A 25,237-nucleotide genomic window follows, 5' to 3' on the forward strand; every position below is an offset into this window, starting at 1 on the left:
GGCTTCCATCACTCCAGATTTGAAGCATCTGGAAGCTCTGTAGCACAAGATCTATAGTACATGTCCCTGGAGTCCCAAGTTATTACCCACAGACCTGCTTCATTTTGTCTTCTACTGAATAAACTGCTTTTCAGAAATTATTGTACTGCCTACCTACAAAGCAAGAAAATGGCAAATAAAGTCCTCAGTCTTGCTCTCTTGGTGGTAATTTTATCAGAGAAAAAAGAAATTGCCTCCCTTTCTTCAGCTTGGCCCCAGGAAATATGAAACCTGCTTTTTAAATAAAAACCGTCTTTACTTAATTGACCTCATAGGGCCGATTTTTGTTTTAACAAGCATTGAGTTTCGCCCCACAGTTGAATGATCTCTTACACCTTCCCTAGAGATCCACGGCCATATTTGTACAACCGTGCTTGTTAAAGGATACGAAAAGATAAGAGCAGGCAAGATAATGCCATGCAGTCTGACTGAAGGGCTCCCTCCACAGAATATCAGAGGAGACAGAGGAGTCTTTTTCCTCCCCAGAACCACCTCAGAAATGGATAATCAAATCAGTCTGTTGTATGTCTCTCCTTGTGCCACATTGCCATGGAGATGGTCTCCTTACAACCCATGTGATGTGTCCATACGGAGTCGCCTGTGTGGGTAAACAGAGCCTGAGACAATTGGCCTTTAAGCCATGAATCATTCCCTAGCAAACTGAGTCAACTTTAATGAATGTTAACTTTAATGAAATTTGTAGATCTGCCATGGAGCTCGTGCTTTTGGGAACTGCACAAAAATCTTTGTCGTTATTGATCAAGCCTTGAGTATTGTGTGCTGTGGGAAGCAGAACTAAAAACAGGTAAGTGTTGAGCTTACAAAGTTGTTTCAAAGTTGATTATTTACTGAAATAATGTTGTTTCTAAGCCGGTGTCTTCAGACACATTTGAGCTATAGCCAAAACCGGCGTTTGTAATGTTGTTTGGTCTATCTGACATATAGCCTGTTTTAGTCTCAAAAAAAGTGATGGTAGTGGGGGAAAAAGTTCAATCCCTCAACCTGATTTGAAATGACAGTTGATTTGATCCAGACCTGATTGTGCCTTCTGCTCCAAGCAAAGCCCACTTTTTTTCTCTCAGCAATCGCTAATAATTAATTGAATGGAAAGGACAGTTTTGTATTGACACAGAGCACAAGCACAATCCCTTTGAACTTGAAGAACACTTCCAGTGACACATAGCTCTTCAGCTCTATTTGATATTGTTTTGACAATTGTTGTTTGAGTTTTTTTGCTTTTTTTTTGTGTGAACAAAAACAATATCTCTTCCTTATGAGATTAAAGCTTAAAAGATTAATTAGAAAGGTAAACATGGCTAAATAAATAGAGAAATGTTCAATATATGTACTAAAATTCAAATGTTTCATTTTATTTTATTAAATATATAAGCATTATTATTTGGTCAAAAATGATAAAAACAATATTATTATAAAATATTACAATTTAAAATGACTGTTTCTATTTTATTATTTATTAAAATGTAATTTATTCCTTTTATAATTTCTTTCAAAAAATGTTTTATAATAATTAATAATAATAATCTCTCTTGTTTGTACATGGTATTATGTCTGTTATGTAGTAACATGCTTCTGTGTACAAAAAAGCAGGTGAGCTTGACAAAGAGACCTGTTTTGTACAATGTCAGCTATTACTGTATTTACACCTTATTTTTCTGCCTTTTTCTAAACTCCTGTAGCTAAAACCACTCCTATCTTAATCCATTTTGTAATTATATGGGACTGTAACAACACAGGTGATTTAGTAGGAAGTTTTCACATGTAGTGATTTAAAGCATAGAGATCAACAAAAACAAGAAATTGTGAGACATAAGCATTGACGGACTATGAGATAATTACAGACATGTTTTCAACCATCTCATCATGGTGGAAAAAATACTACCCGTGAATTATGGAAATAGATCATGGTATTAACTTGGATAAGAATAGATGTAGCCATAGGCTATAGGTGACCTGGCAATACCATGCCACAAACATCACCACAGTATCTTTCTCATGCTGTGAGCTCATGCATGTTAATGTTAATGCTGATAAATTGCCATTGAATTCTGTTCCATGATGTATCGATGTGGATGGCAAATTTAGTCAAAAGCTGCTCTTCTGTTGAACTTTGTTCATCAAAGGATCCAGAATTTTTTTTAGCATGGTTTCCAACAAAAATATTAAGCAGCGCAGCTGTTTTCAATGTTAATGAAAAATAAAAAGTACTTGATCTTGAGTACCAAATCAGCAGAATAGAATGCTTTCTGAAGGATCATGTGACAAAGACTGGAGTAATGTTGCTGAAAATTCAGCTTTGCACCACAGGAATAAATTACATTGTAAAATAAAAATAATTTTTCAGTCTTTGCTGTTTTGTATTTTTGATTGAATAAATGCAGTCATGGTGAGCATATGAAAATATCAAAAACATTAACAGAAAATCTTACTAACCCTAAACTTTTGAAAAGTAGTGCATAGTGTTTTTTTTTTTTATTTATTTATTTTTTTTTTTATTGAAAATAAATTGGAATTAAATTTTGAAAAAGTGTAATTCTAAAACTTGAAATATTTAAGTTTCTAGGTTGCTAAATAAATACCAGCAAATGTGTAACTTTTGGCAAGTTGTAGTTAACATATTAGCAAAATTGATGAAAGTATTTGACTCCAACTTATGTGCCCGATATTGCCCCTAGTCCTTACATAACCTTAATGACTGGCTCAGCTTCGACCTTAAACAGTGTGCGAGTGCACTTGTATGGCTTTTGCTTAGGACAGCCCAGAAAAAAACAGACTGCTGGCTTTTTAGGAAATTGAAGCATTGCTATATTGCCACAGACAATAGAAGATTTGAATTTCAAGGGAACTTTTGCACAGCATGAACCAGGGTGTAAATGGTGTTCTGCTTCAGGTTTGAGTGAGTCATCCTACACGGCTTCTCTTTATTTCATAACTGTTTTATATTCATGTTCACATCATGTACCGTGCCGCCTTGAATTGACCTCAGTACTGCTTGATTGCTCTAAATGCCAGTTTATCACGGCAATTGCCATCTGAGTATTTTGGTGCCTTTAATCTTCACTACATGGCAGTTCTGCTCTGCTGCCATGGTGACACTCTGGCAATAGCTGCGCTGATGGACAACTTGCTCTTATCTTCCAGAATGCAGAGTGACAGAGTGGGATTCTGGGATGCATCTCCTACACAGGCCTGTTTAGACCCTTTTGGCTAAAAGCGTTGCCATTCCTCTTCCCGATGAGCTTAGTAGGCCTACACTAACATTAGCACTCCTGCTATAATTAAGCTCCTAGTGTTTACTTGGCCACAGGTCATTTCACACCCAGCTCTCACTACAATGAGCCCTGCAGATACACACTTGTCTGTTTCTCACAGTCTTCTGTGTCATTTATGGCTGTGGAATTAAACCAGTCATCTTTGAATTCTTGTTTGTCTGCATATATTTAGTTTTTGGCCTGAACGCCCCTCCTTTTTTTCCCTCTCTCTCTATCTCCCTCTCTCCCCTTGTGTAGGTGGGAAACCCTCGTGTGGAGCTCACTCTCTCAGAACTGCAGGAGATGGCCACTCGTCAGCAGCAGCAAATTGAGGCCCAGCAACAGATGCTTGTCGCTAAGGTAACATGCTCCGATGTGTCCGTTGATGGGCATCTTTTTATAGATCATTTTGATTTTATTGATATTTTATTTAGCCCTTAAGCATATTGACTATTTTTTTACTGTGTTGTGGCATTTACCAGTAATTGGCAAATAATTTTAGCTTTCATTGTTCATTGGTCTACATCTATCCTAGATAACTGAACTTGCAGTTGCTAAATGTACAGGTAGCTAGAAGGTGAACAGTAGGATCATTGTACACTTTGGTGTTAGTTTTCAGAGAGAACGTAGAATTACCCAGAGTATTTAAGAGTCTAGGTTGTTAATCATATGTCAGTAAATTTATAACTTTATTATTTTGTACTATTATTATTACTATTAGAAAATGTTGAAATCGTTTTCATTAGTGGTATCAGGCTTTTGTACCCCACTGTTTTTTGTCAGTTGTATTTTTGGCATAATGCAATTAACATTTTTTGCTTAATTAGTTTGACTCCAACTCTAGATGCGAATATTTTCTCCAGTTGCTATTAAATCAAACATTGGCGTTAATTAATTAATTGACTTTAAATGGTTTCTATTTTGATCTTATGGGTATTGGGGATGTTGAGCATCATGTTCTTTAGCCTTTGAGCAGAGTGATAATTTATTTTGATTGCATGGTCGCATTTATCAGAAATTGGCAAATCATTTTAGCTTTTTCTTTTTATCAATCTACATTTGTCCTGTCTAGAACCAAGCTTTCAGTTGTGTGATGCCTGAATAGCTAGCAGGTAAATAGTAGGGTTATATCTTTGGGAAATGTGCTCGAGTAGCATATGTAAATGTTGGTGTTATTTTTCAGTAACCATTAAAAGGTGAAGTGTAAGCCTACTTTTATTAATTTAAGACAGCAGGCAACTGAAGTTGCCAAAGGGTCTTCCGCTATTCATTCTGTAAACATAACTGTAGATGTTCTTAAAAAATTTTTTTGACATCCTTAGGAAATAGGAAGAGCTGTTGACAAATAATTGTATAATTTAGTGGTGATTTTACTCATAGTTGCACCTGGCAAGTGCACTTATTTTCTCAATCTTATTTTACCTGGCCCAATGTAAATAAAAAAAAAAACACTTTAAAATGGCTAGCAAACTGCACTGCTTGTTCATATTATGATATGCAAATAACTAAGTCATTTTCTGAGAAACAAATAGGTATTAATGGGTTAAGTATCCCTGTAATTATTCAAAACACAGCTGCTTGTTGGGTAAACCTCTAACTTTGTTTATTTAGCAGCTTAAGCTCTTTATTATCGTTGTGCAGTGTTATTAGATGTTTTAAGTTACTGACCTCATCCTTGTTTTCCTCAGTACCATTTATAGGTCATTACAGCAGGTTGTTCTGACCATTATAGGGGCGTTAGTCATGGGAACCACAGGCTGAGGCGGGAAGCTGAATGAGACCAAAAATGCCAATTATGCAGCAGACAACTCTGACATGCTTTGTATGCCGTGGCAGGCATTTTCCCTCCATACTAGCGCTAAATAGCTTTGTTTCTTTATTCAACAAAGAGCAACGTGTGGAATCTAGAACTGGTCACACTGACTGTTTTCCGAGATCAGACCCAGTGAGAACACTGATCGCAGCGCTGTTTGGATTAAAATTGCTGTGAGTCGATGTGCTGTGATGACTCTGAGCCTCCAGTCATTGAAAGTCCGCCATGTGCTATTTTTAGTTTTCTCACTCACTCAGAGACACTGTTTCCATTTAGCTGCATCTGTTTGTGTTCCCTGCAGATAAATAAATGACTCAAAAAAGAGCCTAATTGCTTTTATTTTCACTTAGTTACTCAATAAGTCAGCGCTGTAATTAGCATTTTTTCCCAAAGGTACTACTGTTGCTCTTAATAGCAAATGTCTCCATGCTTCACATTGACAGTAAATCACTAGGTTGTCTATCTTATGCTGTATTTCGACAAAAAGACAGGATCGTATCATATGGTCCTGAATGCACTTTGCTCTGTTAGAATACTGCAGATGCCCTAGGCTTAAACAGGCTGTGCTCCACTAATGGCACTGGCTCTACAGGCTCTTTATATATAAGCCCAGTAGGCTGTGAATCCAATGGCATTGACCTTATGACAAAAATGACTTAACTACACACAACACATCTACCCAAGTGTCAAGAAGTGAGATAATCAACACATCATAAATACTGACAAAGGAAAAAACAAAAGGAAAAATGTGTAATAGACACAATATATGTAGTTTTTGCATTTAATGAAGAAAACGCATCACGGAGGTGTAAAATAAAGAGATGCTGTAGATTGTTTAAATGTCCCTGGCAATGTTTTATTTATGTTTTCCCCAGATCTTTTTGTATGCTCATGTTCTTTATGTATTCTGTCTGTAGGAGCAACGGTTGCGCTATTTGAAGCAGCAGGAGCGACGGCAGCAGCAGGCTGTGTCTGAGACCGAGAAACTACAGAGGTTAAAGGAGAGGGTGGAGAGTCAGGAAACCAAACTCAAGAAGATCCGTGCCATGAGGGGCCAAGTGGACTACAGCAAAGTCATCAATGGCAACCTGTGTATGTGCAGTACTTGCTTGACCACTGACTTCAGCAATCATCTGAGTAGAAACGCTGCTAGCGATTGTGATGTGGCTTTTTTGCACGGCTGTATTAACCCTTGTGCATCAATAAAAAAAAGTTACACTAAGGTGCAAAAATGTCCATGTCAAAAAAACGGTCATAAAAATTGGAAGCTTGAGAGCAGGAAAATTTAAATTGGAGAAGAGACTTAAGTGTGGTCTCATTTTAAAGAAGACCCATGGCAGATTATTGTTGAAGTAAAAAAGGTTTACAAAGTGAAACCAAAAAAAGTTATACAGCTTTAAGTTTGAAAATGATTTATGAACAATATTTTATTTTATGAATATTTTATATATGAAACATGTTGAACTCTAAACCTGTTAGAAAATCAAAGCCATAAATCTAAACAGGTTGCGTTCCAAATTTGAGGTTGATATCTCAAAAAATGAGCTTTCAGTAAACTTTTGTTTGGGCGCAGTACCAAATTTTCCCCATTAGATGACAGCAAAACTTGGATTTGTGATTTGCAGTAGAGTTTCTCGCTCTCAATTTTTACAAGAACACACACATACACAATTTTTTTTATGACACACATACAAACCACACTCTGACATCCATACCAACACACCCACACAATTATAGCTGCATTATTTATCCAATTGGCTCTATAATATGCAGAAGCAGAAAACAGGAATAAAGCGAGGATTTGCTTTATAGACCCGTTATAGACGAAACCTGAAAAAATGGCACCATCTGGTAAAAAAAATTAATTTTGAAGCCTTGCCAACAGAATGAAAGCCTATTAACAAAAATTGCATCATTTTACAGTTAAATGCCACTGCGATTAAAAATAGCAGTTTTAATGGGTTTCAATGGGGACATTTTTGTCCTTAAGGTCCTGAGTGTGAGTATTTTTTGTACGGATGAGGGTGAATTATGAGGGTGTTATGAGAATTATGAGATGAGGGTGAAATATTAAAATTCCAAAAAAAATAAACACCTGAGCCAAAAATGTATGCAGTTGGCATTAACACAGGCACACTTATAACAAAAACTGAAATGGACAAAAATGTCCATAAGGTCGCACAAGGGTTAAGCCAGATTGCTTCATGTAAGCGTTTGCATGTGAGAGAGCACTGAGCTTCCAACTGCAACTGTGACCACATGCACACATAAAAACACATGCCATAAGGTCAGGATTAGGTCTTTGCTAGTTTGTGAATTGTAATGATCTCACATAATGCCAAATTCTCCCACACACAACTCCAGATGGGATTGTCCACTCCGCTGGAAATGAGTTTTATAAGGGCTGTGTTTAAAATTAGATTTTTGTGGATTGTCATCAGTACTTAATTGCAGAATACTAAAGATTTTCTAATTTTTTTCAGTTTTAACCCACAGCTGGGTGGTTTATTCATGTTGTGCCAGCATTTAGGCTATATTATGTTGTTGACAAATGGTGAAAGCAAAAGTCAGTTTTACGGTATAGAATATATCTGTTCAGCCTGCTAGTTTTGCATTATACAAGAGCTCCTGTACAACGTGCAGCCACACATTACATTTTCATTGAACATTAAATAATAATCCTATAGTAATGGAGTAAGTATGTCGGCTCATGTATGCCTGTGTTTGCACGCAAGTTTGCGTGTGTATAACTCAGCTGTGGTCTGTTAGCCGCAGAGATCGAGCACATCAGCGGGCTGTTCCAGGAGAAGCAGTCAGAGCTACAGGCAGCTGTCTTGAGGGTGGATCAGCTCAGCCAGCAGCTGGAGGACCTGAGGAGAGGCAAACTAAATGGCCTGCAGACCCTCGGGGGTCAGGTCACCGGCACCGCTGCCCTGGAGCTCCGCAAACTCTACCAGGAGCTGCAGGTATGAGCACGCACTCAATTCAAAGAGTTTAACTTCATTCAAGAGATTTGTTGTGGTGATTTTTCACCATAAAATATTAAAAGAACCTTGACCACTTTTAATAATGCTGTTTTTTTTAGTATGCTGTATATTGCAATAAAATTCTGCTGGTTTTGATATAGGGCGCTTTCCACAAATAAGGTGTGAAGTGTATGACACCAGAAAAATAAAATTTGGCTTAAAAGTTAAAAACTTATGATGTTTGTGTTATAGATACATTGAGTCAGCCATATCTATAGATGTTGATTGTTTATTATTCTGTGTATGTGTTACAAGTATGTGCCTGTCATTTCTATCAGTGATCATATTGATCATTACTTTGCTGTTTTTCCCCCCAATCAGATACGCAATAAACTGAATCAGGAGCAGAATAGTAAACTTCAGCAGCAGAAAGAGCTGTTGAATAAGAGAAACATGGAGGTGACACTGATGGACAAGCGTATCAATGAGCTCAGAGATCGACTATACAAGAGAAAAGCTGAGGCACGTCAAAAAGAAAACCTTCCAGTAAGGCCAGGAGTTTGCATCACTCACTCACGCTTCCTAGTTTAATTTATTTAGAATCTTGTTCAGAAACCAGACATCTAGAGACCAAACCTGGAGCTTGTGAAAGATTTTTAATTTCAACTAAGCTAATTACCTTTTTTCTTTTGTTTCCTTTTTTCCCTTTTCCCCCTTCCTGCAGCTGAATAGAGTAAATGGTCCTCCCTCTCCCCAGCCTTCTCACGGAAACACCGGCCGTGTGGCTGCTGTGGGACCCTATATCCAGGTCCCGGTGCCAGGCAGGCAGGAGGGTTATGTAGTGCCCGCTGAACCTCTCAAACCTCAGTCACTGGGTGTTAACACCCCAGCCAACCATGCCCGCTCCAAATCAGGTCAGTCCATAAACACTGATGTCTGCATGAGAACATCAAACATTTATTTGGAATTAAATGGTGCCAAATAAATGGTACCATTTTGTTTGTGTGTTTGAATCCTACATTGTGAATTAGCATACAACATTTGCAGTATATTAACACTTTATCTGAATTTATCACTGCTTTTGATCAGTTTTGATCAGTCTGTATTCAGGTCTACATTTAGTCTTGGACATCCAAACTTATCAGCCAAGTCAGCTGGTTCCTGCCAAGAATGCTCATTTAACCATTCAAAGCAAACAAACACATTTTATTTTGTTCTCACTTGATGTTTAAGTTCAGTCAATTATATTAATAGACCAGCAAGCAATGAAGTGTATTCAAATAATGCTGCAACAATCTCTTAGAGCAGCAGTTCTCAATTCCAGTCCTCGCGTACCCCTGCTCTGCACAGTTTATATGTTTCTCTTATTGCTTCAGACGTTTGTTCTATTCGACTGTAAGTGCCCTGCGAAGTGGACATCTCAGGATATTCCCGCCATGATTCCAGTTCAAAGCGAACGTATATGTTCCATTCAAAGGACATTGAAGTGTGCGAGACGTGAATTTAAATTGTATTTATTTACAGAGGTATATTATGTCACACTTCACGCTTCTCTAGTAAGTTTCGTTTGTGTGTGAAGACGCAGCAGGCAGTGGCGCAGCGCAAATCCGTGAATGAATGTTCCGAAGTGAAGTAAACTTCAACGGATTTCCCCTGCTCAGGGAGTAGGGAGCAATGGACACTGTATAGGGACCATGTCAGTCGGAAACACAGTTCATGCACGGAGCTGACTTCAAACGAGCTGATGATCTGAATCAGGTGTGTTAACAAAGAGAGACATGCAAAATATGCAGAGTGGGGGTACGTGAGGACTGGAATTGAGAATTGAAAATGTCTTAGAGCATTTGATCACCCAAAAGTAACAAGCACCAGTTATTTGACAGACACAACAGTAGTTATGCTTATGAATGTCTACTTCACTTCCTTAACTGCCTCAGACAAAAAAAAAAAAAGATTTTGAAGGATCTGATGATCTTTTAAACTTGTGATGGACTGTGTAGCAGCCAGGTAGTAAATCAGTTTGAAAGCGTGATTTGTGTCTAAAGCCCAAAGTATACTTAAGTTTTGATGTGAACACTGATGTGTATGCAAACATCTAAACGCCATATCCTTTCGCAGTATACTTCATTTAGCTTGCATGAACTTAGGCACTTGACACATACACACTAGAAAGTTTAATCTTTGTCTGCCCTGTTTCTCTCTAGAAGTTATGACTGATAAAATGTCTTTGTACACTGTTAAACAAAAATTGCAAGTCTCTCTTAGGCCCCTCAGTCAAGCGTTCATCAACACGGGCATCTGTTGTTGTTGCAGTCTCAAATAGCTTGTTGTCCTGACTCTTTCATTTCTGTTTTGACTGTGAAACAATGGCCAGGGCTAGTGTTGCCACCTTGTGGACCAACTAAAAATGTGTATGTGGAAGTATGCACATACTATGCAGATAACGAAATTTACGTCATGCACGCTACCTAGTATGAGTTAAAACCAAAGTATAATTTGGGCTTAATAAGACTAGCTCCTACAATGGTGTTCGGTTAAGTGCTACAGCATTCCTATTGCTCAAACAGTAGAGAATGTTGCTAACAACTCCAAGGTCATGGATTCAATTCCCAAGGAATGCATAAGCTAATTAAATATATACCTAGAAAGTCACATAGGAAAAAAGCATCTGCTGAATGCATAAATGTAAATAAAGTGGTTTGGTACTTCTCTTAAAAACCACAGCATGTATCCTATCACTTCCTGCTGTGAGTTCCTGTGAGTTTTCCTCAATTGCTGTTTATGAAGTTGATTTCTCTTTTTCTTCACTTCTAACCTCTTGTGTTGTTTCTGTTCTGTGCTGTGCATACGTGTATGTGTGTCTCTTTTCTTTTTCCTGTCCCTGTACTTTGATGATGTGGGATTTGTTGGGGGGGGATTAGATGGAGTGAGAAAGCCTCCCGGCCCCTGGAAGGTCTCTGATTTAGACATCATAGTGGACCCGATCGCTCCACCCCCAGTCACCGGCTCTGCGGCAGGGTTGGACGGCGCTTCTTGTGAGTGGGAAGGTGTCTGATAGAGGGCCGGAGGAACGGCCTATGAACCTTATTCAGTGTATTGAGCAGGATCAAAGCAGTCAACCAAGTCTTAGTGTGGCTTGTTACTGTCATTAATATGACTCTTGCTTCCGTTGAAGTTCAAAATGCTCCTTAGATCATCTTAAATCATGCTGGATAACATGATCATCAGGTTTAACACACAATTGTGGAGTTCATGCAGCTGGATTGCTGCTGTCATTAAAGCAAAAGGAAGTTAAACCAAAAACTAAGACATTTTGAAATTCATGTTTTGTTTTTCATTTAAATGCTACTCCATTGTTATGCTAATAATATGCACTACCGTTCAGAAGTTTGGGTTGGTAAGATTTTGTTTTTATGCTCACCATACTGCATTTATTTAATCAAAAATACAACAAAACCAGTAATATTGTAAATATTTAAAATGTATATAATTTGTTTTCTATCTAAATATATTTTAACATGGAATTATTTCTGATGACAAAGCTCCTCAAAAGTTGTTTGCACTGCGCTCTTCCGTCGCTTGATCTTTCGTTTAGGTGCGTTAATCCATTAAATCACTTATTATACAAAACCATGATCCGCACTCACATGAAACAGTCTTTTCTTTTCATTTTATTCTACATTTATCACCTATAGGACAAGGACACAAACGTTTCGGCTCAAAGGCCTTCCTCAGTGTGTTTAAACGATACAAATCCTCCACCCACTTTTTAAATCACCAATTTGACATCATCGTTCATTTACCAATGCTCATTCATTATAAGCTTGCGTACTCAATTTCAATATACAACAACTTGCATTTAAATGCCACACCCCTTATCGTAACCACCATTGCATAGCAATATACCTCTTATTCGAACATAAATTACCCAGGAATTAATTTTTATCACTCTTGAATATACTAATAGTTAAAATAAACCATCAGCAGTCTTTACTTTTAACAATGGAAAATTCAATGATTAAAATCATCAGATATGCATCGTCATTAATCACTTATTTTCACACTGAATGCTTGAGATCTACTCCACTAAATATTACATATTGATTAGACTAATTATAATTCATTAAAGGTAAGCAGAAGGATCCAACTCCTCATTCATGCAATTTGGAGTAAGTGATTTAAGTTTATGGATTCAAAATGCTTCTGGTTTCATTAATTCTTTATTTATATTACCTCCTCTTCTTAACTTCCTCTATACCTATACATTATACATTAAAATGTCTGGCTACTGAAGAAGTTATGTCTTGTCGTCGTATACTTGACTTATGTTCATTGATTCGTAATTTCATGCGATGATTTACGTATATAAATATATTTTTTGACAAGGACATTTTTAACATATAGATCACATTATGAGTTGGACAGGTAATACAAGATGTAATTTTAAAAGGATTTTCGTGTTGTTGAACATATGAACTCGATACAACAAATTTCTGCACATAGCACAATTTCTGCACGGGAAACAACCTTGTATAAAAAGTGGGTGGAGGATTTGTATTGTTTAACACACTGAGGAAGGCCTTTGAGCTGAAACGTTTGTGTCCTTGTCCTATTTGTGATAAATGTAGAATAAAACGAAAAGAAAAGACTGTTTCATGTGAGTGCGGATCATGGTTTTGTATGTGATGACAAAGCTGAAATTTCAGCTGCCATTTCTCCAGTTTTCAGTATCACATGTTCCTTCAGAAATTATTCTGGAATGCTGATTTGGTGCTAAGAAACATTATTATTATTATTATTATTATTATTAACTGTTGAAAACAGTTGTGACGTAATATTTTTTGTGGAAACCATAATACTTTTTCAGGTTTCATTAATATTTAAAAGAGCAGTATTTATCTAAAATGGAAATATTTGTAACATTGTTAAAGCCTTTACTTTTACCTTTTCAATTTAATGTGCTTACTGAATGAATATATTAATTTCTTTAAAAAAAAAATCTTTGAAAGGTAGTAATTCAAAATGAAAACTTTATTCAACTAAAATTTCCAAATAATTAAATTTTCCACTGATCTCAGACTTTGGTCTCCAATGTATCTTGTTCTAAGCAAACTGAATATTGTTGTGGGTCTCTTACAGAGATTATTGAACTAACTTTATTTAATTAAGCAGTAGGAGTGATTCTGTTAAAATTCCTATCCACTTTTAAAAATTGCAGAGTGGCAGTTTTCCAGACAAAACATGGCTTAAGGCAGAAGTCAAAATTACACGTTTTTCATGAGCAACAGAACCTTAATGATATACTAGATCCCTCTGTCTGGTCAATTACGTTCACTCTTGTTTATTTGCTCTTTACTGCAATTTAATACGAGTCAAAAGCTGCTGATCCTGTCTTTTGGGAGTATGTGTGTATATGATTGTGTGTTTAAGAATGTAATGAGGTCTCATGAGTGAGAGTGAATGTGTGTACTGGGATGAGAAACTCTACCCTGATAAGGTTCACTGGGCTCTCTACCTATTCCTCTGTACATTTAAACCCACTAAATTACTGGCTCCATTTTATCCTAACCCTAACATTCAGCTAACTTGTTGAATTAACTCAAAATACACACACAATAGACAGAGAAGTTAAGTCTGTAGAGTGGTGGCTCAGTCAGTTTGCTTTAATCAGTCTTTTTCTTTGTTTGGCTTGAGTTTCATATGGACTGACTTTTAAGCTCTGTTGAAGTCATCAATATATCATGCAGTTGACTGAGCTTACAATTAAATAAAAAAAAAATAGAAGTCATCTGAGCTGTTCTTGTAGATGTCAGGAGCCCCTCTCTTTTCTATTCCAGACAAACTTGTTTTTCATATGCAAGACTGTTATACTTCATGTCTCCTAACTCAAGAACATACCTAGACATCTTTAGAAGTCATGTCTAGTATATTAAAATGCAGTTAGTCACTATTCTAATATTAAATGTGCTTGTGAGGGGTTCTGTCTGATCTTGTATTAATGCTTCCTTTCTTTCCATTTTCAGCAAATGATGCCGGTTGGCCCACTCTCAACAAGAGCAACACATCAGTCAAAGCACCAGACTGGAAGGAGTCTGGAACTGATACAACCAGTAAAACAGCATCACCTGCAGGCACTCCTGGAGATAAGGTAACTTAGACCTGCTCACACACATAAATAGCTGTCTTATAATTTTACAGTGATTTTACCGTGTCTGTTTTAAATTCAGGATTCCAGTAAAATGGGCTCAGCTCCTCCCCTCAATAAGCCCCAGCCTCCCCCATACGGAGCCCATACCAGCAACCACCCCCTCTCGTCTGCCAACTCGGGTTCCACCAGCTCTTTGGACAGACGCAAGGATGTTCCTCTCAGACCGGTGCCCAGCCTACCCACTAACCCACCGCCGCAGCCAGCCTGGCCCCGTGTTCTCCCTGCGGCCACCGGCTCTTCCTCTCAGCAGATCCAGCAGCGCATTTCTGTGCCCCCCAGTCCCACCTTCCAGCCCAGTCCACCCTTTTTCCCCCCCAGTGAGAGGCCAGACCCTCCTCTGGCTGTAGCGGTAAGGCCGTTCATCCCAGATAAGGGCTCCAGACCGCAGTCACCCAGAAAAGGCCCAACCACTATGAACTCAAGCTCCATCTACCATATGTACCTACAACAAGCAGCCCCCAAGAACTACCCTCTGAACATGAAGCCCGCAGTCAAAGCAGGTACACATCAGAAAATGATTTAATATTAAACCTCAAATTTCTACTTATTCTGACAGTATATGCAGTATATTAAGTTAAAAGAACCTTCAGTCTTTTGTTACAGGGAGTTAACATCAGGATAGGGTGTTGATACAGATCTTTAGTGTAAAATTATACAGGGAGACTTCAAACTTGATACTTAGTAAAAAATATTAGGTAACACTTTATTTTAAAGACCAATTCGCACTATTAACTAGTTGCTTATTAGCATGCATATTACTAGCATATTGGCTGTTTATAAATACTTATAAAACTCATATCAGTGCCTTATTCTGTATGACCTTATTCTAGATACCTTAATTCTACCCCAACAAAAACTTTAAAACTAAATTTAACAACTATGTTACTAACTATTAATAAACAGTAAATTAGGAGTTTGAGTGAAAACGTAATTGATATTTAATAGTTATTAGTGAATGTGTTCCCTAATCTAGTGTTGCCAAATATTATATTAATAAAAATTAATATTCTTTGAAATATTTAAATGAATTCTATCATTTATATTTTAAATGTTTACGTAAATATATTTTTATATTTTACTTTAATTGTAAATTAATGTACATTTTTATTTAAAAATATATAATTCTATATTTATGTAATTACAAATATATAATTGTGAAACAAAAAAGAAAATAACTGTGCAGTTCAACAAATAAAGTCCTCAACATAACCAGAAACAGCTCTGTAGATAATAAATGAAGTCAGTTTTAAGTGTGTTTAAAACTGTTTATAATAATGTGTAAAATTGTTGTAAAATTAAAAATAAACACATGAAAACTATAGTAGAGAAAAAAGGTCTGGATGCACCTATAAATATGCATAGAGTGAAAGGTCACTCTTGGGATTTTAAGAAAGTATTATTCATGCAGTAATAAAAAAATATATTAAAAAAATCATTTTACACAGGCAATGTTCTTTTTGGACCCGTCTTGTGTTTTTTAAAAAAGACTAGATGCAGTGCGACAGAATGGAGCAGGATGCTGGTGTCTCACAGCGCATTTTAACTTGACACAACGTCTTTAAAAATGCACCACTCACAGCAAGAAAGATTGAAAAAAACGGCTAGAAAAATTGCAGCAGTCAACAATGCCCTAGTAACAAAAATAATTAAAAACTGCACAGACAGATGCAATAGAGTGTACTGCAGTATGTGAATGAAGTGGTTTATTTCTTAAGTGTGTTTTATTTGTGAGTGCAATGTAATAGACTATTTTGTTCTTCTTTTTCTCTCCAGTATATGGCAAGCCAGTCCTGCCTCCTAGCTCTGCACCCCCCTCTCCCTTACTTTTTGGGGGCTCTGGGGCCTTTCCTGCCCTGCAGGGTCCAGGAGGAGACATGTTGGATGTTGAGCTGGACCTTGAGGGTCAAATTATGGGTGTTCCTGAGCCACCCCCACCCAACGTGGACCACATCCCGCGACCTCTCAGCCCCACTAAACTCACACCCATGGTGCACTCCCCTATGCGCTACCAGAGCGATGCTGAGCTGGAGGCCTTGCGCAAGAAACTGGCCAATGCTCCACGACCACTTAAGAAGCGCAGCTCGATTACGGAGCCAGAGGGTCCCAATGGGCCCAACATCCAGAAACTTCTCTATCAGCGGTTCAACACCCTGGCTGGAGGGATGGAAGGAGGAATGGGCGGTGTGAGTGGAGGTGGAGGAGTGACTCCATTCTACCAGCCCTCCGTGGCCACAGGTGAAATGCTCTTTGATGCAGACAATGGGAATCCACCTTTAGAAACGCCCATCGTGCCCTCTGAGGGCGCTGTTGCTGAGGATGTTGTCCCGCAAGGTGATGCCATTGATAATGAGCCCCCAGAGCAAGCGGCTGAGACGTTAACACCTCCAGAACCAGAACCATCAGAAGACAGTAACAATAATCCTGCTGAAACATTAGCAATTTTGCCCAGTCCTGTAGCTGAGGCCAGTACACCTGAAGAAGCAGACACCTGTCCCTCATCCCAGCCCACGGTCAGTTTACTGATACACACATTCAACCTTGCGTATGAATCATTTTTAGTTCTAAATCCATTTAGATTTCATTTCCTGCACTGCAGTTTTGCCTTTTGGCAATATTTACTGTTTAAAATGTAATAATCATCATCATTATTGCAGAATAATATACTGTTTATTTATTTATTTATTTTTTCAATTCAATCTAGAAGTTTAGTATTAATATATATATTTATTTAACTTTGGTGACTTAAGAAAAAGGTGGAAATTTGATTTCAATTTTAAGTCGGCAATTATTACATCAGTTGTTTTTAAATCAGTTTTTTTGTGTGTGTGTAAAAACTACATTAAAACCGCTATATATACCGTGAAATATATTTCAGTCACATTGAGTAGTTTTCTCATCATTCAGGTAACAACGTATATGTAACAGATTCCCCTAATAAAAAATAGTTTACTAAGTATAGTTCAAATCTATTATTTACTTGCATATCGCTCAAGAATTACTGATATAAAAATATTTGCACTACTTTTGCACAATGCACATTTTTTAATATTATGCCTAAAATGTGTTTTTATGTCATTATTTTTGAGGATTGTGTGATCTTTGAATAATATCGGCCTTTGAGTATACTAATCTGGTATGCTTAAAGTCTATTAAAGTACCATTGCAGGGTATTTTTATTAAGCAAATAAATCTGTAAATGTATTTGCAGTATACTTAGCATGAAATAAATGTATTTCAAATACATTTTAGTATATTTATTTTTCACTAGGGACTACACTACTGTTCAAAAGCTTGGGGTCAGTAACCGAAAATAATACTTTTAATCAGCTAGTATACATTCAATTGAGCAAAATTTGCAGTAAAGACATTTATAATCTTACAAAAGATTTCTATTTCCTTTAGATTATATTGCTTGCAACAGCGTGGAGGACAACCAGTCCTAAAGAGTAGATTTGAAAAGCAAATCAGATTGTGTGTTGCGTGAACAAAGCCTAATGATCCATGTCCTCAACAGGGCAAACGCACGAACCTAAAGAAACCCGACTCGGAGCGGACGGGTCACGGCCTTAGAGTGAAGTTTAACCCGCTCGCTCTGCTACTGGATTCCTCACTGGAGGGCGAGTTTGACCTTGTACAAAGGATAATCTATGAGGTATGCTATGTGAACACGCTTTACACCTTGCTTTATTTTGCCCGTATTTAATTAACAAATACTTATTTAATTCCTCTCATTTTAAAGGTTGACAATCCCAGCACCCCTAATGATGAGGGCATCACACCCCTCCATAACGCAGTGTGTGCCGGACACCACCACATCGTCAAGTTCCTGCTGGACTTTGGTGTTAATGTAAATGCAGCTGACAGTGATGGCTGGTGAGGATACTTTGTTGGGTCTGTTAGTGTGAAAGAGATTGATCAGTCTGTTCAAGCTAACTGGGTTTGAACTGACACCCACTGACGTGTGTCTGTATGTGTAGGACGCCCTTGCATTGTGCCGCCTCCTGTAACAGCGTGCACCTGTGTAAGATACTGGTGGAGTCTGGTGCTGCCATCTTTGCCACCACTATCAGTGATGTGGAGACGGCAGCAGACAAATGTGAGGAGATGGAGGAGGGTTACATACAGTGCTCACAGTTTCTCTATGGTAAGAGTGCCTTTCTTTTCCTCTGAGGGAATTTTGAGAGGCTCAAGTCTCACTTAATGCATGAAAATCTCTGATGATTTGAAAGTTGACGATTTTAAACCAAATAGCTTATTTAAAGAAATAAGGATGAAAAATACTTTTTTACAAAAACAAATAAAGCTACAAATGAATAAAAGACTACATATACAGATAATGTCTGTTTGATATTTAGTGATATTATAGATTTGTTTGTAGAAAATGGCATTGGACGTTCTCATTGTATTTACACTGCTTTAACCAGCAGATGTCCTCAGAGTACAGAGTTTAGAGCTCAGAAACAGGAATCACTTGATTATTACATTTAAAAAGCCTCACTTCTCCCGTCACTACTTAATCGTTGTCGAGCTTTTAGGCATAATCGATGTACTGTAAGAATTCTAGAAAGGTCCTATTAACATATTAAGTACACTATGATTCAGACGTCTTGGGTCAGTAAAATTCTTTTATTCAGCAAGGACACATGAAATTTATAAAACGTGACAGTAAAGACATTCGTAATATTACAAATATTCGTAATATTAGAAATGTTGCTTGAGCAGCAAATCGGCATATTAGAATGATTTCTGAAGGATCATGTGTCACTGAAGACTAGAGTTCAAAATTCAGATTTACCATCACAGGAATAAATTACATTTAAAAATATATTAAGAGAGAAAACTGTTATTTTAATATTTTACAATATTACTGTTTTTACTATATTTTTGATCAGATAAATGCAGACTTGGTGAGCATAAGATACTTTTATAAATATAAAAAAAATCTTACCGACCCAAACTTTTAAAAAGCAGTTTCTGTTGATCAAGAGTATTACTCAGTATTCACTAATATTTTTGTGTGGTGCTCATGTTAATGCTGTAATATCATACTGAATGAGATATTACCTTGCCTTATTAAGCCCTTTTTCTCTGTGTGTGTTTACAGGTGTGCAGGAGAAGTTGGGAGTGATGAATAAGGGAGTCGTGTACGCGCTGTGGGAGTATGAGGCTCAGAGTGCAGACGAGCTTTCCTTTCAGGAGGGTGACGCCATTACTGTCCTACGCAGGAAGGATGATACCGAGACAGAGTGGTGGTGGAGTAAACTCAATGACAAAGAGGGCTATGTGCCACGGAACCTATTAGGGGTAGGTGCACACACGGGACATAGCAGTAGAGTATATTTTATAATGTATCCCTGTGATCCCATTACTCTATTTTCAGCGTCACATGATCCTTCAGAAATGATTCTAATATGATGAATTGCTGCCCAAGAAACATTTGTAATCTTTATCAATTGTGCTGCTAAATATTTTGTGGAAACCATTAAGATTTGATGAATAACAAGTTCAAAAGAACAGCATTTATTTGAAATAGAAATCTTTTGTAACAATATAAATATCTTTCACTTTTGATCAATTTAATGAATAATTATTTTTATTTGTTTCTCCGTAGCTTTACCCCAGAATAAAACCACGTCAGAGGTCGCTGGCGTAACATTCTCGTGGGTGACCGACCGGACTGATGTCTCGAGGTGTTGAACCTCCGTCTTTCACCTCTATGTGCCACTTGGACCACAGAAGGGGTGAAGCTGCTAAACCCTGAACCTGGAGGCACTATTAACCGCACTACTCAAACACACTCTCCAGCGAACACCAGGCCAAACAAGCAGCCTCAGGTTTCTCGGTCTGCCCCCAGCAGCTCAGCCACAAGGCCTCCGTATCTCCCACTCCACTCCTCACACGCTCTCTTGTATCCATGTAAAATGTATTATAACTATACATCACACCTTGGGGATCAAGCACTAATCACTTTGACAAGAGCTTTTCTTTATTTGTAGTTGCTTACCCATGATGCTTTGCTGAGAAGACCAGGGTAGGCAGTGCTCTTTGTCAGAGAGAAATTCTGTATACGTGGAATTGAACTGGGTGAGCTGAGTTTATGCAAGCTTAAAACAAAGGACTTGTGTGTGAATTTTATAGCTCATCTACAAAAACGAGTGTATAAACTGGAAGTATATGAGAGCAGAGAACAAAATATATATAGTTTGCGATTATTCTGATCTATGACAGGAATCCCATATACTGATGGACTTGTATATGATTCATAAAGGTGCATATAAGTGAGTGTGTATGGTTGTGTTATGAGTGATTTTTTTTTTCACTGCAGTGAGCATTATACAGAAGTGTGAAGTGCTGAGAAGAGTTTTCCACAGCATAAGAGTGTTTTGAAGAGTGTGTGTGAAGTGTTAGAAAGATTGAGATGAACTATCATTATAAAATCAGCAAGTATTTAGCTTACAGTGACTGACACTATACGTTTTTGTCAGTTTGTTGGCTGCAGAGGGTTTTGCTAGAGTGCCATGACTCTGATGAATTAAGCTGAAAAATTTCTCTGCTTTTACATTTATTTTAAAGTTTTTGTTTTTAAATGTTTCTTTATATTATACCAGCCCATTCCACTCCACTCCAGTTTTTAGTCATGTGAAATGATTTTTATATTCTGCCGTTAAGGCAGTGAAGAGCTTTATTGTGGAGTTTAACCTTGTAAATACTGTGATGAGGACAGGAGAGGAGACATGCTTGACTCGATGCTGTTAGACTAAACTGCCCGTGTGGGCTTCTGTGAAATACAGTGACTCGCACCTTGTGTTCTATACATGTGAACAATAAAAAGAAATGAGTCGTAGCAAGAAATCATCTCACTTTGTGTTATGTTCATTGCTCAGTCTCTCCCTGTTTTTGCTTTATAAATTGATTTTAGCATCTGGTTTTATGCTCTTAGTGGCCTAAAATGGCCAACGTTGTGGTCATATCTGGTTACTAACACCCATTGACAGCTGATGGAAAGTATATATTGAGGTAAGATGAGATAAAAGTTCTCTAAAAGCAAAGCATTGTATTTGGGGCACATCAAATTCAGCCCTGCACTCAAACTCAAATAAAAAAGTTCACTTTATTATAGAGTTCAATGGAACTTGCACCTGTAGTTAACAATGCTTTTGGGAAATGCAACCCAGATCTCATACCGAGTATGGGAGGAGTAACAACATCATGCTGTAGGTCGGGGGTATCCAGTCCTGTTCCTGGAGATCTATCAACTGAAGAGTTGAGTTTCAACCCTTATCCAACTCACCCATCTGTAATTATCAAGTGCTCCTAAATATGTTAATTAGCTGGTTAAATGGTGTTTGACCAGGGTTGGAGCTGAACTTTGCAGGAAGGTAGATCTCCAGCTGATGTATTAGGGACCCCTGCTGAAGGTTGTTTTCATGAGGGGTCACGAGTCAAAACCCTTGGAGAATCAAATATAGATGAATCTAGAGATTTGCTGGCATGACAAAGACCCAACATCAGAATAATTATAATGACGATTATTTTTTTTAGAATGCGGTCATGAAACCGTTCACCTTAATTATCTATTTAGTCCTGCAGAATTTGAGCAAATGTGCAGCATAGAATTAGAAATGATTTGGGCCCGGATGTTGTCTTTAATTAGATTCGATGGGTCTAAAAAACAATTATACTGTTAAGATTGTGTTTTAGATTTCTGTGTGTTTTTTCACGGGGGCTGAAGTTGGTGTGACGGTATTGTCACATGGTGCGTATTTTCTCTGCGCGGTCAATTTGGCCAATCACAGTAGTGTTTTACTGGATACGGTTCATTTGAGATTGATGGGCTGCTTTTCGATTTTAACTTCCTAAAGTGTATATAGACACACAATTAAAATATCTAAGAGTTTACCTTCCTTGTACAAACTGCTTAGAGATAAAAATGGGATATTCTTCGTCGTATATGGAAGACTCCCGTAATGAATGTTTGTAAGGGAAGCCTCATTTAATGGTTTTCCCCTCAACTCGGAACAAAGCAAACATTAAAAGCGATCAAAAGCGCAATTAATACATATAGTTACTTTGGATGTGTATCCCATTATGGACACTAGGTGGTAGTACAAGACCGTTTTGACGGCGGTGAAAAGTAACAACTTGAAGGGTGGAATCTTAAAAAAAAAAAAAAAAACCATTAAGTGCTTTTTATAAAGATAGTGAATTCAAAATGTAAAAGAAAAAAAACAGAATACTCAAAGTATAAAATGAAAACTAGTCTCTTGAGATAAAAAAAAATTAAAAAAAAATTGGCCCTTGAGATTATGGTTTTTCTAAAGCAAATAATGACCTTGTTAGTCCACCTATAAAATAACCTTAAATCGCAGGGATAATCCCACAGGTTATAAACACCCCCCAAATTAAACATTTAAAAAGGCATGTAAATACAAGATAAGCCTCCAAAATACCTAGAACACCACCTAAACAGTGCCTTTGTTTCTGGCAACTGGACACAAGCAGAACCAAAGTAAGTGATGGATTGAAAAACTACAGCAAAACAAGTTTAGTTGATCGTTTAGCAATAACACATGCACACAAGAAACTCCATGGGCCAAAGAGACTTTATTTCAGGTGTTAAGCTCCATCTTCAACATTGCAGGACGTTTGAGATACAAAATCCGTCACACTGATGGAAGACTCGTCTAACTTTAGTGCCACTACCGTTTGGGTGGAGTATGTTCCTTGATGTGGTTAAGATTATTGGTACTGGATGAAGGGAGGACTGGTGGAGGCAGGGAAGGAGTTAAGTTAGGAGTCACGAAGTGTTCACTTCTGCTCAGGCATAAGGTCATCAATTGACTGGCCTGCCTCCAAGCGTTTCTCCATCTCTACAAGCAGCTTAACTCCATCCACTACCATCTGAACCAGCTCAACCTCAGAGAAGCCCAGACGGTCTGCGTTGGAGATGTCAAAGACACCACCTACTGCAGCAGTGTCAACTCCACCTGGAGACGAGAGCAAGTTTAGTATTTCAGATTACATCCGGTACAGGTAACAGAACTGCAGGTGAACATATACCTGTTCCACGCTTTTGGAGCCTCAGTCGCTTGAGGATCTCGCCAAACTTCTCATGCTTGCTGAGGTTAGGAAGTTTGACATGAACGCCACCACGCAACCCTGTGCCCAGGTTGGAGGGGCAGGTTAGGACGTAGCCCAAGTGCTCGTTCCACATGAACTCGTGGCCCTTCTCTTTGAACAACTCCTCAATCTGCAGGACAAACAAGTTAGGATTTAACAATGTGCCAACACCGGAGATGCTGGCAATGCTGAAGATTAAAACCAACCTTTGTGAGGCCTGTGCAGAAGCGATTGAAGACTTCCTTCATGTTGCCACCTTTCTGCATGGAAATAACACGAAGGTGGTCTTCCTCATTCACCCAGACCAGGAACGTCTTGTTGTCGTTGTGCCTATGAAGCATTATGAAAATTCATATTTTAGTCATCTAAAATATACTAGTCAGCATTTGAAGTGGATCAAAACCTTTCAAAGTTGTCCTAAAACCAAAAATGCATTCTTGTCTTAGGAAAACTTAGATTTTTTTTTTTTTTTTGGATACACTTCAAAATGTTGACTGTACTTTATTATATCATATCTATATAGATCTGCATGCGTGTATATGCATGCATGTATTGTTGTTATTATAAAAAAAATAAAAAAAATAAATAAAAAATAAAACCCTACAAACCAAATAATCTTAAAGGGTAAATGGAAAAATAAATAAAAGGGATAAAATGTATATAATTTAGTAATAAAAAAAAAAAAAGTCAACATTACGGTCATATCAAGCTGGAATTACCCATTAAAACATTATTATTAAATAACCTCCATATGAGGAAAAAACAAACAAACATACAAATATATAATAATAATAGTAATAATAAATCATCCAAGTATTAAGACGGCACCTAAATGTATCCATTTCATTAAAAGGAAAATTGAAGTTTTCCTTACTAAGAGAATGACTCACCAGATCCCTCTGGCATCGGGCCAGTCACGGGCCATCCCAGAGGCCAGCAGCAGTGGGGACACAGGCTTATCAAATAGGAAGTGGTCATCAATCAGCTGCTGCTGCTCCTCCTCCGTCATGTCCTTGAGGGCATAGTACTTTCCTTTAAGATCACCATCAAGAACTCCCAAAGCTGTGAAAACCACAACACAAATGCATAATTACAAAGCGGATACTTAAATCACTCGTTTCCGCCCACTCCTCTTGAATGACCAATTATGAATCATGTGGATCCTATGAAAACAGATGCCTAGACAAGCTCACCCTCAACGGACAGACCCTCGATGGCCCGTCTCTCCCCGCGGCTGCAGTGAGGAGGGAGGCAGAAGCCACGGATGCTCCTGCCAGTTCGCACTCTGGAGCTCAGGACGTAGTTGGGGTCAAGGTCATCTCCACCCTATTAAAAACACCACCAAATTAACAGGCGACTATTTTAAATCGTTAAACCCAATTAGATGCACCAGACAGTCGCGGTGTACCTGGAGGTTGTCTGGGTTCAGGTCAGTCTTGTGTTTGTCTGTGGGTTTGTATCCCCCGTGGCGGTCCTCAATGATGGGGTCCAGGAGATCTTGGAACACTTCATATGTCTCCTCGTCTCCAGCAACGCAGCCCACCGTCATGATGAAAGGATGACCTGGAACATGGTGGTGACAATTTTTGGAAACTTTCACACCAACGGCAAACAGATTGTCACAGGCAATGGCTTAATATAGCCAGACGTCATGTTTATTAAATCGCATAGTTGGTTTTGCACCAATCATGAGATTCAAGAAGACCGTTCCTCTTTTGTTGGACTTCACAAATATAACAGAGTTAGATTGCCACTGCAACTTTCTACCACCATTTTCGCAGAGTCAAATGCATGGGGGTTTAAAAAAAAAAAAAAAAAAAAA

General features: G+C 37.9%; 2 protein-coding genes across 5 annotated transcripts in view; one reads left to right on the forward strand and one right to left on the reverse strand.

The window, feature by feature from the left end:
• The window catches only part of LOC306880687 (apoptosis-stimulating of p53 protein 1-like), a 69,426-nt gene extending 48,276 nt beyond the window's left edge, over positions 1–21,150 (forward strand). The window contains exons 6-19 of one of the 2 annotated variants that reach the window (XM_079434397.1): positions 3,567–3,668; positions 6,039–6,213; positions 7,891–8,087; positions 8,469–8,633; positions 8,812–9,001; positions 11,009–11,122; positions 14,111–14,235; positions 14,315–14,795; positions 16,069–16,805; positions 17,810–17,947; positions 18,035–18,168; positions 18,273–18,439; positions 19,400–19,599; positions 19,907–21,150. In XM_079434397.1, coding sequence (XP_079290523.1) covers positions 3,567–3,668; positions 6,039–6,213; positions 7,891–8,087; positions 8,469–8,633; positions 8,812–9,001; positions 11,009–11,122; positions 14,111–14,235; positions 14,315–14,795; positions 16,069–16,805; positions 17,810–17,947; positions 18,035–18,168; positions 18,273–18,439; positions 19,400–19,599; positions 19,907–19,948 — 2,967 coding nt within the window. In that variant the 3' untranslated portion in view covers positions 19,949–21,150. The remainder of the gene's footprint in view (positions 1–3,566; positions 3,669–6,038; positions 6,214–7,890; positions 8,088–8,468; positions 8,634–8,811; positions 9,002–11,008; positions 11,123–14,110; positions 14,236–14,314; positions 14,796–16,068; positions 16,806–17,809; positions 17,948–18,034; positions 18,169–18,272; positions 18,440–19,399; positions 19,600–19,906) is intronic. The other variant, XM_079434398.1, reaches the window with a different exon arrangement.
• A 1,730-nt stretch (positions 21,151–22,880) lies between these two features.
• The window catches only part of LOC306880185 (creatine kinase B-type-like), a 985,569-nt gene continuing 983,212 nt past the window's right edge, over positions 22,881–25,237 (reverse strand). For all 3 annotated transcript variants that reach the window (XM_079433520.1, XM_079433519.1, XM_079433521.1), the window contains 6 exons: positions 24,824–24,978; positions 24,609–24,741; positions 24,306–24,477; positions 23,622–23,745; positions 23,356–23,545; positions 22,881–23,282 (listed from right to left, as the gene is read on the reverse strand). In XM_079433520.1, coding sequence (XP_079289646.1) covers positions 23,104–23,282; positions 23,356–23,545; positions 23,622–23,745; positions 24,306–24,477; positions 24,609–24,741; positions 24,824–24,978 — 953 coding nt within the window. In that variant the 3' untranslated portion in view covers positions 22,881–23,103. The remainder of the gene's footprint in view (positions 23,283–23,355; positions 23,546–23,621; positions 23,746–24,305; positions 24,478–24,608; positions 24,742–24,823; positions 24,979–25,237) is intronic.

Source organism: Barbus barbus (assembly GCF_936440315.1).
Source record: "Barbus barbus genome assembly, chromosome: 14".
NCBI classification, from domain to species: domain Eukaryota; kingdom Metazoa; phylum Chordata; class Actinopteri; order Cypriniformes; family Cyprinidae; genus Barbus; species Barbus barbus.